At 27.2% G+C, this 15,231-nt stretch overlaps 1 protein-coding gene across 4 annotated transcripts in view; it reads left to right on the forward strand.

Moving 5' to 3' along the window:
* gry (trafficking protein particle complex subunit 11 gry) overlaps positions 1 to 15,231 on the forward strand; it is a 46,933-nt gene that overhangs the window by 28,298 nt on the left and 3,404 nt on the right. For all 4 annotated transcript variants that reach the window (XM_067268792.1, XM_067268794.1, XM_067268795.1 and 1 more), the window contains 12 exons: positions 3,771 to 3,843; positions 4,512 to 4,569; positions 4,648 to 4,782; positions 5,960 to 6,123; positions 7,160 to 7,332; positions 9,602 to 9,696; positions 10,180 to 10,239; positions 10,329 to 10,454; positions 10,547 to 10,654; positions 12,135 to 12,186; positions 12,749 to 12,854; positions 14,948 to 15,173. In XM_067268792.1, the coding sequence (XP_067124893.1) occupies positions 3,771 to 3,843; positions 4,512 to 4,569; positions 4,648 to 4,782; positions 5,960 to 6,123; positions 7,160 to 7,332; positions 9,602 to 9,696; positions 10,180 to 10,239; positions 10,329 to 10,454; positions 10,547 to 10,654; positions 12,135 to 12,186; positions 12,749 to 12,854; positions 14,948 to 15,173 (1,376 nt within the window). The remainder of the gene's footprint in view (positions 1 to 3,770; positions 3,844 to 4,511; positions 4,570 to 4,647; positions 4,783 to 5,959; positions 6,124 to 7,159; positions 7,333 to 9,601; positions 9,697 to 10,179; positions 10,240 to 10,328; positions 10,455 to 10,546; positions 10,655 to 12,134; positions 12,187 to 12,748; positions 12,855 to 14,947; positions 15,174 to 15,231) is intronic.

Below are 15,231 nucleotides of genomic sequence, written 5' to 3' on the forward strand. Positions count from 1 at the left end.
AGTCATTATCTCATTGAACACTCTACTAGATTAAAATGTTCAAAAGCCTTTATTTCTTAAAGAAAAAAGATACATATGAAAGTGGCATATATGGGGAAAGAACACCTTCACGCCCATTTATAGCCCAAGAGAATTTAATGATCATACTGAATATAAACAGGCATTCAGATTTTTAATAGAGAGGATGTTCAATTTAGTGATAGGAGAGTAAATTGGCATGGGGAACTACAACATATTGAAAAAAAATAGCAGCCATGTATGGGGTAAATCAAACGCAATTTCATTAGGTGGTGTTAAAAATTTATTAGAGGAAGAGAAGGAAAGAAAATGGTGAGATAATAGTAGTAATAAATTATGTAGAAAGATTGGAGATGATGATTTTATAGGCAATTGGAATGAACCAGAGATATAAGAATAAATAGCACTCTGATCTAATGAGAAATGAAAAGGAAGGAAATATAATAAGACTGGAATATATGAAATAGCCTTAGTAGAGGAGGAGGAGGAGATAAAGGGGCCACAGAAAGACACTGAATGTTAGACTAAAATAAACATATAAGGGATGTTGGAACAGGAAAATCAAATAATCTTCTTTTTATACAGGGAAGACTAAAAAGAGGAACAGAGGTAGAATGGTGTATCTAAAGCTAAGATAAGATCTTAGAAGTTCAAGCTTATGGAGAAGACATGGATTTATGAAAGAAGTGTAGAGGCTTATGATCAATAACAGAGATTTGGAATGTGTGTAGCTCATGGAAATGGGTCTTAGACAAAAGATATAGAAGGCTAACTTTTAGGTTGCTAAATCATAGATATTTAAAGATAGGTGAAGATATACATGTAGAGAGAAATAAGATAAAATAATAAGTAAAGGCTTCATAACATTTTTAATACAATAGTAGAGGCAGTGGTATAATGGCTAAACTATAAAATTTTTCAACTCCAAGTTTTAATATTGATTTAACATATAGATAAATTGAATTTCTGAATATTTTTTATTAAAAACGTTTTATATAGAATTGTGTTGTACATATTAATTAATACATTTAACTTGATTTTAATTTCAAACTAGTTATAAAATTGCATTTAAATAATAAACATTAATGATAAATATTAAGATATATTCATGATGATGCATATTAGAAAAATTAACAAAATTTTTGTACTGTCTTTTAACAAAGAAAGAAAACTACTATCTTTAAGGTTACCAATAAATACATGAAATGGAATGTTTTTATCTCAACTTTTGGCCATCTTCAATATTAAATCCAAATTTTAAATGGAGTAAGACACTTATAAAAATGTTATTGACATACTAATTACTGTGTTTTTTGAACATAACTTACAGAAAATTGCTAAGATAAAAAATGAAATCTTTGAATAACCACTGCCATATATCTCTTGCCTATGATGCAGCTACTGTTCCATAATGAAGTAACTAACGATCGCCTGAAAGATCAGGCTATAATCTGGCTAATTAAATGATTGATATAAAGTAATTTTTCACTAGAGGTAGATGTTAGGTACCATCTCATAACTAAATTAATAAATTATTAAATAATTTTAAAACCTTCTGGAATAAAAGAACTGATCTGGAACGGGCTTGAACCCGCAACCTTCGATCTTTCAGGCAATCGTTGATTACTTCATTATACATATCGGGTTTTAAGATGTTTATTATTTATACTGTTCCATAGGTTAGCATTTCATAATTGCAATTTAAATTGACATATGATCCCACTCTTTCAAGGAGTAATATGTTGTGGGTAAAGTAATATGTGTGAGAATCCAGGGGTTAGAGACTAAAGCTCTAAACCCTTTTTCCGATGTCAGCCTGGTGAAAGTTGCTCAAGTGTCACTAAATGGCTTTATCAGGTTAGAATTTAATAGGAGGGTGTTTCTAACTTCAAGTGGGGAGGTGTGCTGAGTAAGTCGACAGGGTGTCTGAGGTTGGAACAAGTTGAGACTTAGGCACTTCAACTAAATACAACAATTTAATAAGCTAAAGCAAGGAGTACATAGAAGCTACAGCACTAAGTCTATATACAATTACAATATTCATCTTTATTTGATAATACATCTAAGATCTGAACGATAACAACTATCTAAGTATTTATATGCTAATTGACTGAGAGAGAGAGAGTTTACAATTCTAATTACAATACCTCAGGAAGATGATCCATTGTTTCCTGATCTGGTTTCTATGGATTGTCAGCGAAACGTTCCTGGATTGGCAGTCGACAATCTGTAGGGAGGTATCCGGGGGAATGAGGAGATACACAATGCAAAAGACACTTCTTGGTGAATGATCATCCCGAAGATCAGGTATTATATCTCCAGTAGGTGTGGGAATTTGATCAGGTGGTCTTATGGTTTTTAATGACGACACTTTGAATGTGTCATTGTTGGGCCAGTTAAGGCAGTGAGAATCAGACTTGTTGTCAGATTCACACTGTAAGATTTGTTTACATAACGACATTCCCACATATCAACAGTTAAACACCTAGCTGTTACAATTTTTTTTCTGATTAACTCTCCGAGATCTCACATATGCACAAAAATGTGTCATCAAAATTAAACTGAGGTGTTATGTAAAAATTACATACTATAAAAGGATTATTCACAAGTACTTTCAATAAATAATAGATTATGGTCTTCAGATGCTCTGAATAAAAATACTGTTGAGTAAGAACAGTTTAACATTTAACTGCAACAAATGTTTGTATACTTGATTTTTACATAATAATGGTTTTACATTTAAAAATGATAATAAGAACAAGAACTACAGATGTAAATAAATATACAACAAATGCAATATACACTTAAACAATTCATTAATATATATATATATATAATATATATATATATATATATATATTAACTTAATAAGATGCGTGAAATTATATTGATGTATGAATTTTAATGATGTGGAAGTAAAGTCAAGAAGGGCCTTAAAGAATTTCAAGGAATTTTTATTAAAATGCAGCTCCTTTTCCTAAATAAACAGAGTTTAATTTTCACGTAATCACTTTTTGGAAAAGTGCTCTCCACTTACTGGTCAAAAGTTAGGCCAAAAAATTTTATTTTATAATAAATTTGTTGGTAATTTTAAACATAATTGTGTTGACAGCTGGATAGCTGAGATAATTAATGCATCAGCTTACTGCACTGTGGGACTCTGAATCAAATCCAGGCAAACAATTCTTCAGGAATTTTTCATGTGCACTCTGTCCTAAATTTATCATTTCCCTTTCCTTGAGCAACCAGATATGTTAATAATACAGTAGAGCGTCGAAAATTGGCGTCAATTGGGGACTGGGGTTGTTCCAATTAGTCATTTGTTCCAATTTCCGACTTTGTACGAAAAATATATTAACCTGTCCAATGTTCAAATTTTTCTCCGTTGCGTATCGCTTCCTGTTGAATTTTTCTCCGTTGTGTGTTGCTTCGCGTTGAATTTTCGTCAATTTTAAGCCTAACGAAAATTTTTATAATAATAATCGAGGCTATCGTATCGTTAAAAATTATTTCTTTATTTTGTACAAACAAAATAAATATGTTGAAGAATATAAAAACATGAAAATTATACTTTAGAAGTAAATTTAGTATCAAAAACGTTTGATTCAGCACGACACAGTCCGACTGAAAATCGTTCCAATTTCCGGCCATTTCAATTACCGATGTTCCAATTTTCGACGCTCTACTGTAATATGAAAAATAAAATAAAATATTTAATTAATTTATAAAATTTCTCTTTAATATGTAAACAGTGGAATGTAAAGTTGGGTTTATATCAAGAACATTTTCAGCAGATGAAAGAATTACTGTCAAAGTTTATTTAAGGTAAGCTAAAATTTGTCATAACTTTTTTCAAATTGTAATTATATTCGGTTTATAAAACTAAAAATGAAGAAATTTGAATTTGGAAAAATGAGAATTGATACTTTTAGTCAAGTTATACATTTTTATTCATTTTATGTATATTTAAAATTTAAATATGATGCAAACTATGCAGAATTAATTTATAAATGTTTTCTTTTGTACAATATTGAAGAAAAAATACTGAAACAATAATATTTTTTGAAGTCATACTGAATGTCCATTCACTATCACCAGGAACACAATTAACAGTAGCGGAGTCAATCTTTCTTTACAAGCTCTTCACCTTTTTAAGCAATTTGCATTATGTATAAGCAGAAAAGAATTTATAAAGAAAGGTTGACTTCACTAATCTTTCTTTCACAAATTCATTTTTCTTCCTTTATTTATAATATTTTAATCAAAAAACTGAAATTTGGTGTATGTATTAAGTTATTATTTCTACATTTTATTGTAATTGTTAAACAATTAAATACAATATGAATTTTATTTTATTTACTCTTCTTTAAGTAATGGAAGTAAATTAATTTTAATTTATATATTAATTAGCGATAAAAATTTAAAAAATGTGTGTGTATATTTATATTGAAAGCATAACATTATTTATTTTGTATTTTATTTAATTTTTCCAGAACAAATTGTTCTCAGCCAATGAGATTTTCTAAACTAAGTGTTCTTTTTAATAATGTGGTTAGTAATTTTAAAACATTTAATGAATTTGGCTTCTAATAAGTAAGTTTTTGATTGAAATTTTATTTTATTTTTCAGTATTATAATAAATTTTGTGAAATTCCAAATGAAGATAAATTATCTGATAGAAATATTCTTTATTTACAACCTCGCAAGACAGAAATACTTAGTTTTAACTTTCTGCCATCATTAGACAATGATAAAGACATACAAGTAATTACTTTTTTATTTTTAATTAAATTCTTTTTAAATATTTTCTGTGGTTTATTTCAATATACAAAATATTAAAGAAAATTACATTAATATTATCTCTTTATTTACAGATGTGATAAATTTTATCTGCATCTAAATAAATTAAGTTGTAGAGACAAAATAGATTATATTAAACATATTTCTAAAAATATTTTCTATTAATTTCAAATAAAAGAATTCTTAAATAAATAATAATGTCATAGTATAAAAACAATAGCAAAAATTTTGACAAAAATAAAGTTTATTAAATAAATTAGTCAAATAGTCAACTTAAAAATGTTTAAATCTTTTTAATCATTTTTGAATTGACTATTTGATTCATTTATTTAATAAACTTTATTATTTTTGTCAAAATTTTTGCTATTGTTTTTGTACTATGACATTATTATTCACTTAGAAATAAATTAGACAAAATGAATACAGAGTCCATCTTTGATCATTTCATAAAAAAGTTACATGAACAAAAATATAAAGTTAGCATGATTTAACTTGCTGTATAATATATTTACCTAATGGCATTACATCAAATAACCCATAATTATAGCATATAATAGAATTTAAAAAATATGATAATTATAAACTAAAAATTTCAATACAACTAAAGATTGACTAGTAGCATTCACATAAAAACTCTTTTGTTTTATCTTATGATATTTTTGCTTATGTTAAATATTAAAGCTGTTATAAGTTAACTTTTAAATGTCTTTTTTCCTTTTGTCTCTATTTCACACAGACAAAATGGGAAAAGATGTTTTAAAAGTTCTCTCTCATTGCATTTAATTGACTTCATTGTATAATGACCTTTCAAAATCAAGCTTCTGATAACATCGATATTAATGATGATGCACACTTAGAAAAAATTTACATTATCTTCAAGAAATTATTTAAATAAGAATAGAAAGAAATTTCCTAAATCATTGTTATTTTTAATTTTATTATTTGAATATTCAAAGTTTTAGTTTTGAAAATGTTTTTACGAAAAGCAATTGAGAGATATTAAGCATCTTTATTTGTAAGAAATAAATATGATTATCTCTTGAATTAATTCAACAGCCATAAAATTTAAGATTTGAATCATTGAAAGTATCAGTTAGATTTGAAACATTTTCAGTAATTTAATAATTTAAATTTTTATTAGATATCATCAGTTGCATTACAGTTGGGTTCTGAAAGCAGCATCTGTGCTATTCTGCAGTGGACTATAGGAAATGCAGATAATCCAAGTTCATTTCTACCTTGGAGTGTGGAGTTATTCAAAGAGGATATTAATTTACAACATTTGGTTATATATAGCAGTACCAGGTCTTTAATTATTTTATACATAAATTAATTCATTTATGAATTGTCTATCCTTAACTATAATTAGGCATGATTTCATATTTATGAATTTATAAAAAGCTAACAATAATAATCATATAGTTCTTGTGTTCTGGTTTCTTAGACACAAAACAATCCAATACTTTTGTAGAAGTCCAAAAAATTTTAATAAACTAATTGTTTTTTTTTTATATATATAAAACTTCATTTTTAGAAAATAAATAAATAAAATATAACATAAATAAAACATTTTAAAGGGATCTCTATTTAATTTAAGCAAATACAACATAATCACACATTTAAAAGATTCTAAATGCATAAAAGTATTATATATAATCAAGTACCATTATTTTTTTTTTAATGTAAAATGTAAAAATAAAAATTTGATTGTAATTTAAGATCTGTAAAGTTGTTATGAAGTGAAAAAGCATTATCTTTAAAACTGTTTATTGAATTTATATGAAATGATTCTGTTCTATTTATCTGCAAACAGTATTAAAGTCAGTTCATGTAGTTAAACAAATATACAAAATAAATTTGATGTGATTTGATTCTCAATTGATAAATAATATTGCTTTAAGGGAGAACTGTTTTTTAAATAAGTATGACAAATGCTGGCTAATATGCTACAAATTTCTTTTTTTTAAACTATAGAAAATAGTATTAACATTCAGAATTTTATTATAATTTTTGTTATTATGCAATATTCATTGAATTATTTTGTAATTTTTTTAAAGTAAAATTTTCTTTTCTTTATTGTATAATACATACACTGTATTAAATATTTTACTCTTAATTTAATTTATTCTTAAAAGTTTTTAATTCATCATAAATGTTAATTATTTTAGAATAATATAATCAGAGATGTTAGCTACAGTAATTAGTTTATAGTAAAAGATTAAGATGCAATATGATTAATTTAACATATTATTTTTATAGTAATTATGGTATTAAATCTTAATAGATTATTCCATCTAACAAGTAAGGTATTAAAATAAAGTTTTTGGTATATTAATTTCAGTATTGTTCCTCGACATCCATGTATACAACTAAGTGTAGAACATCAACCACCTTCTTTGGTGAATGAATTTTATGCTTTAAGTGTAGAAATAATAAACGAAGAACTTAATCCAATAAAAAATGTAGTATTGACAGTCAATTTGCATGATTCTCTAACTGTGTTAACTGAAAATAGTAAGTGTCATCATTTCAGTTTGATTTATAAACAATATTTATTCTTTAGATAGAGTTAAATAACCTAAATAAATAGGATTTAACAATTTGGAGCGCTTATCACACCAAAGTTAGTCTTTAATAATCACATTCAAATTTAGGTAAGGATGCATTTGTCTAACTTCGGGGTTATTTTAATTGAATTACATATCATCAAGCAATCAAAAATTGCTGTTTCACAGTTAATATCAACAATTTTACTCTGAAATGTTTAATTTTGTATCCAATTTGATTCAAAACATGCATGATTTAGAAAATGTGTACGGAATTCAAAACTTCTGATCTGAATATACTTAAGATCTCACATTATTCTTTCATAGTTGTCCAGGAAAATATCATCTATCTATTGCATTAATAACATCTAAAACATAAATGATATTCATACTTAAAATTGTTTTGTTAGTTACAGCAACACATCACTTGGGTGATCTGTCCAAGGGATGCTTTCCAGGAAGTCTGTTAAAAGTAACTGGCCCCTATTTAGTTACTAAAGATGTGGAGAAAACCTGGAAAACTCTATGCACCCAGCCTGTTCTGGTGATGCACAAACCCATGACTGAACTACCAGTGTTTTGGAAATGGAACTGCCTGGCCATTGTTGGGGCAAATGTAAACTAACTCTTTACTTTTCATGAATAAAAAATTTACTGTCTGGTTTAGAAATCCTGTTTTAAAATTTTCATTTGATAAAATATGCTGTTTCTTATATAAATATGAATTATATTTAATTTTGTATATTTTTTTCTTTGACGGTCATATAGTTCCAAATTAGTTTGACAAAACATCTTTTTCTTCTTCATTAAAGTTACAACACTTTTCTATGTTTATGTTTATCCTTGTTTTTGAGGCATAAATGAGAAATTAGAAAATTAAGGCGATCTATACATCTCAAATCTGTTGCATTTTTACTGTTATTGCTTTGGACGTGACTGAAAATAATACGAGCTTATCTTTATGTGCTTAAAATGCTATAACAGTAGATATGATTCAGCACCACATTTTATGCCTTTGTTATGTTAACTGTTTAAACAATATTCTGTATATTATACATTAGGCCATGTGTAATAAATATTAAAGTATATATTAATTAAATAATTTTTTAAAGAAAGAAATATATTGTAACTTACCTGCCTGTATCAATTTGTTTGTATACAGTATACTACACATAATGAAAGACAAACTATAAAATATTTATTAATTCTGCCAAAATATATATGTAGTGTTATAGCTTTCCTTAATTATTAATCACTAGTGTAATTCCATAGAGATGATAATGCATCGGTTACAGTCGCCAGGCATACTATTTTTACATTAACAGGTAAAATTAATCTTTTATACTCTATAAAAAGATCAAAAACTTCAATACATGCTTTGAATTGATAAATTAATAGTTTAACTGTCATTAAGTCAAGATTCTAAAGTAACAATATACCTACAGTTGGTTTATGTATCTTTTTAAAAAGATATGTAATATTCTTAATTAAAAGTTGTAATTTTTATTCATAAGAATTAAAAAGGGGGGCAACTTTTTGAATTACAGGCATTAAATCCTTAAATTTATAAGCAAATTGAAGGTTTAATTTTATAATTAAAATTATAAGTATACACCAAATTATAAGTATACAGGGATACATTCTGAGAAATATGTCATTAAGTAAACACCATAGAGCAGTGGTTCTCAATCTTTTTGATGTTGGGGAACACTAAACTTTGACATTTTTTTTTTTTTTTTTTCTGTGGAACACTTACATCAGCTTTAAAGCAGGGTGGCAAACCTTTTTGAAATCAAGTGCACTCAGTCTAGTATATGACGACATTGACGTTTGCTAATTACATTCCCATACAAAAATTACTTTACATTGTATTGATATTTCTTTTTCAACAATTTTTAATTGTATATTTGATTTTTCGCAGAACACTTGAAGTGGCTTCACGGAGCACCCGTGTTCCGCAGACCACAGATTGAGAACCACGGCCATAGAGATACTTAAACAAATCTTATATGCTTACTACTCATATAGGTTATATCTAATACAATTGTAATACAACGATGGGTGTTTGTGTATCTAAAGATATCTAAATGTAGAAAAGGTATGGGCAGCTACGAATTTTCAGCTCCATTATGGAACATTTGTTGAATGTGCGGGTTATTGTTACATGTAACTTAAAATTTATTTATTTATTTTTTTTTGTGAAATAATAATAATTATTATAATTTATGTTTAATTAGCCTTCTTTTATCAAGAAAGTCCAAATGAATCAAATAAAGAACCTGTTCAATTTGTAAACAATATTCAACTAGGAGAAATAACGCCTTCCCAAAAAGTAAGAATTGATTTGCATAGGATCATATAAAATTGAGTAATTTGAAATTATCAATTATATCCAACAAAAAAAATATTAAATGGCAATATTATTATAAAGTAACTATAAATTTAGTCAATTTAATATCTTTGTAACTTTACAACTGCAGAGCTTATCTAAAAAAGAAAAAAAAAAGTTGAAAACATTTAATTATTTTAATTGCATAAATTAATGAACATTTTCCTTATTCACCTTATAAAAAATTTGTAAAATAAAATAATCTAAATATTAATTTAAATGTATTTTTAAATAAAAACTAAAATAAAACAGCTCGCTTTATTTTTTATCTCTGAATAATAAATTTATAAATTATGCTATGCTAATGATAAGATTACAAATGAAAATAAATTTAGTAATTAGTTATTTGGTATGGTTGTGAAATTTTGTTTTAGTTAATAAAATTCCTATATGTAAATATTTAAAATTAAAATATTTATTTTATAGATAAAAACTTGTATATTTATGAAAACAAGTGAAGTGGGCACAAGAAATGTTATGTTTAAGGTGATTTTATTTTTATATTTATACGTAATTAAATTATATCATCTAAATTATTTAGGTGAATAAAAATTCAATTATATTCTCTTCTCTAGGTAACATATGATATTGAAGTTGAGATTGATGACCATACATTATTGTGTCATTGTTTCAAGGAAGAAAAAGTGAATGTTAACATTACTGAACCATTGAAATTTTCTGTTAAATTACTAAATATGAAGGTATAAATTTTCCTGAATAAATAGAATATCAAATAACTAATAAATTACTGAAATTTGATTAAATATTAAATAATTCTAATATATTTTTTTAGTTTCAGCATTTGCAACAGATAAGATGTGAAGAGCCATTTTTATTAAAAATAGACATCAATTCTCACTGTCCTTTACCCCTTACATTATTAGATGGAGCCTTAAACTTGGTAATTGTAAATTTAAATTATTTATTTATTATTGTCAAATTTCATAAAATTAAAAATTGAATTTGTGCTTAAAGAAATCCATTATTTAAGATTTTAAGATAAAAATTTTCAAGTCAAAGTCAGTATTATGAAATGGACTCTGTGAAAATCTGTTAGACTATTTTGTGGTCAAATAGTATTTATAATAATTGCAAAAAAAAAAATATTTTCTTTAAAGTGCAACAGAAAGTTAAAATTACCATATATGAAATATGTATCATATAAAAGGCTGAATTATAGCTTTAAAACTTCTTATGAAATATCATTTAGAGCAGTGTTTCTCAATGTGGGGGATATTGCCCCATGTGGGCGTTTTTCATGTTGGCGGGCAATTACTAACAATTTATACTTTTGGGGCAAAAAACAATTTTCTGGGTGATATAGTAAAACATTACATTAAGAATAATTAGATATTTTATTCATTATATTGTACAATAATGTAATATCACAAATATTAAGAATACAATAATTGAACTAAAAAGAGAGGTGTTCACAAGCACAGATGAATTTTGTGTCTGTTCCACATATGTCAGTCTGAAAGGTGGGAACCTTTCTCTCTTCTCTCCCCTCTCCCCTCTCCCTGACCAAGCTATTCCTTTCCTTTCATGTCAGTTCTCATGAAATCAGTTCTCTGAATTCTAGACAATTGCAGATGTGGAGTTAATGGGGAGGGGTGCTGATGAATAGCAGATTTTAGACTCTGCTTACAAATAATTAAACAAATAACATTATACTAGTCACTAGTCTATTCAATGCAATATGAATTTCGCATTAGCCTCGACCCTCGGCATCGGAATTTTTGAAGTAAAGGGGGTGATACTACGTAATGGTTTTATTGAAGGGGGCGGTGATTCGTTAGAGGTTGAGAAACACTAATTTAGAGTAACAAAAGGCAAGTATGAAGTTGTTCAAAAGTGCATTGCCAAAAAACCAACTTATCTCATATACTGTAAAACCTATTTAAAATTTATTTAATTTTTTAATTTTGATAAAAATCTATTGAGAGATCAAAATCTCACATCCCCTCTAATGTAATTTATAAAATATCTTTTAAATACACTCTATATATATGTGTGTACATATATATATAAAGCACATATATATATAGTCCTTAAAAATATTTTAAAGTGGTTTCATGATGTAATCAGTACAAAAGAATATATGTTGGATTATACATATAAGTATATTCTTTCATTCCGATTACACTACAAGAAGATTTTAAAACATTGGCTGAATCTATATTTTAGTAGAGGCCATGCAATACAATTCAATATGTATTCAAACTTATATTAATTACAGCTAATATTGTATACATAATAATGTATTGTTACATAAACATAAAATACAACTTAAAACTTTATTATGAGTAAATAAGTTAATAAAAATGATAATTCATTCTTTATTGAAAAATAAATTAAATATATTTAATTTTTTGTTTTAGTCTTCTGGGTTCAGTAATGTTGATGGCGACGAGCCAAGTGCCGTTCGAAATGGTAAGAAATTCTTTTTAGGTTTTGATTATATTGATATTAGTGTTTAAGAAACAGGCTTAGATATGTCTAATGATTAATAATACTAATATTTGATTTCAATTAAAATAATTTTTGTCATTATAGTTATAATAATAATATATTGATTGTTGGTTGATTGAGGCAATAAAGATGTCAGTTTTCCACTCTGGAAAACCTATATTTGAGTTCAGATCAGGATTCCAAGGATTTTTTTTGGAAGGACAATTTCTTCATGGATTTGTCAGGCTCTCTCTTGCTTATCAATAAATAATCCCCTCTGCGGGTCTAATCAAACTTACTGTAGGCATAGAAAAAGCTCTTTTAGTGCCCACAGGGCAAAAAAAGTTAAAAATAATAATATAATATCAGTAATAAAGTAAATAAAAACTTTTTACAGTGTTTCAGTAGAATAAACTTCAAATTCTTGTGATTGCTGTTGGTCTGCTTAAATTAAAATATTTTAGTTTAAATTTTGTTTTTTCCATAAATAACATGACTATAATGATTAAATGAACAAATCATATTTTTTATTACTTTTTTCTAGTGATGATGGATGAAAATGAAGCAGCAAGTGAATGCTTTTGTCTCGTTACATCAAATACTTGTGAGAAGCCATCCAGCATGGGAACTTATATTTTAAAATGGAAAAGGTTAGATTTTCTTATCCATTTTAAAATAGTTCTCTATTATTTTTATTATTTATCTATTTTCTATTATTTATTTAAGCAAGTTTAATTTATCATAAAATTTAAAATCATAAGTTAATATTAAAGTAATATAAATGAATTTTTTTTTGTTGGTTCCACACAATAAATACAGTGGTGCCTTGTACTTTGAATTTATTCATTCCAGGAGGGTGTTTGAACTCCAAATTGTTTGAAGTCTGAATCAATTTTTCCCATCAGAAATAATTGAAAGTGAATTCATTCCACGAATGATACCATTTCAATAAACTTAAAAAGCAAATACACACAATGTAAGGAAAAAATAACAAAACCAACACCCTAAATAATGAATTAAAACATGAAAAAAATATGTAAATACTGTATAATAAAACGAAAATGGTGTTAATGTCTTAAAAATAGCTGACAGTTGTGAAATTTAACACATTATTGCTAGTATGAGATTATATTCTTTGTTTAGTAGCTTATTTTAAACTTTTTATTTCATATTTTGTTTGAATAAAATCAACTTGAAATATCTTCAGATAAAATCATATCAGGCATATTATGCTTTGAGTTTCAGAAAAGATTTAACATTACAAATGGAAAAAATTCATAGTGTGTATGGGGAAGATGCTCCTAAACTTCCATCATGTCAAATATGGTTTAAAAAGTTCCATTTGTGAAATTTTGAACTAAAGGATACAAATGTATGGGGGTTCCCAAAAGCTGTCAACAAAGAAAAATTGTGGAAAGAAATTGTTAAAAATTGATAAATTGCATACAATATATATAACTAAACATACCAAAAATAAAGTGAAAAAACATAAAAAACAAATGAGTGTAATGTAAGAGACAACTTAGGTGCACAACAAATTGTGTTTATGCTTCAAGCACAATTTTGCATTGCATGTGCAGTTTAAACTTTGAAGCATTGTAATGCTTGCTTACAATGCATTTGTGACGATCCCGATTTTATACTTTATATAATTAATTAATAAAGCAAACTAATTGTATAATTCTAATAAACATATTAATTTTGTAAATGTAATAATTTTACAAAATCGGGTGAAACAGACACCAAGAGGAGAGGAACATATTCTTCGGCAGATTCACTTCCTTTTGGAGATGACACAGCTTCCTCATGTGTGTCATACAGCAGAAATTTATCTATTGGATAATTATTGTAAAACATCCAAAAAAGGCAATGGAAAAAACCCAGGAGAGACCCCCTAATAAAAAGGAGGAGTTGATGAGTCAAGGGAGGTCTTCCAGCTATTTTTGGTCACGTGTGTGTGTCACCACTCGCCGCCGCCAATCGCTGAATCAACCTACCTACTGAACTATCCTACCAAAAGCCTAAGGGAATGGTCTGGTACACCAAACAAACGAACTCTAAAGAACTTAACATCACCCGGACTTCTATGTCAGAAAGGTACTTATCCTCACATGAAGATAATGTAAACTCTCTCTTGTGGTTAAGGCTCGTGTGACTACGTATTCTAACCTATGTCCAATCTCTCTTAGTTAAGTCTCTTTGTACCACCTGTAAATCGTTGATCTATAATAAATGGGTATGTTATTTTTGTGATAAATAGTTGAGTGTACTCATTCCTGAGATCTCTACTTCTGCCTCCATTCCAAATCCGGTAGCCTACAATGACCACTTAGGTTTCTGTGTCTACCTAGAAGACACAGTGGTGTCAGTCCTGACGAATTAGTCATTGCAGTCGTCACTGACACAATGTCAACCCTTCGGTCCCACGGTGCTGAAGCATAGGGGGCGCTTTGCGCATTGTCACACATTGTTTGAACTCTGAAGTGAATTTCTGTTGAATTTAGCATTCAAAATATGAGGTACTACTATAATTGTTTTTATTCATGTTTTATCTGCATTTTATTAACCAGTAGAAAATTAGTAGTCTAAAATATGCAACAAACCAAATGTCATCTTTATTAAAAAAGAATGAATGTTAAATGAGTAAATAATTTAAAGATGCTTACATTATCAATTTAAGATCTGGAATTGTTTTTAATTATAATTAATTTACAGTATATTTATTATGTTTTAATCATTTCAGATGTTCACCTCTTGCCGAAACTCCATTTGTAGAAACAATCTTAAATCTTCCCAGTGTTACCGTACAGAGTACACCTCTATTCCTTCAATTTGAAGCTCCCGCTCACGGATGGTTACGTACTCCATTAACCATTTCGTATAATCTGCATAATCGTACCGTGACCGTTCAAGACATAGAATTATTTGTAGATAGCAGCGATGCCTTCATGTATGCAGGAAATAAGCAGGTAACTTAATTTCATTTCATTGTTCAACAATTCTAATATATTTATTCTTCTGTGGTAG

This window comes from Centruroides vittatus, unplaced genomic scaffold (genome assembly GCF_030686945.1).
Source record: "Centruroides vittatus isolate TY-2023 unplaced genomic scaffold, ASM3068694v2 contig_337, whole genome shotgun sequence".
In the NCBI taxonomy this organism is placed as follows: Eukaryota; Metazoa; Arthropoda; class Arachnida; order Scorpiones; family Buthidae; genus Centruroides; species Centruroides vittatus.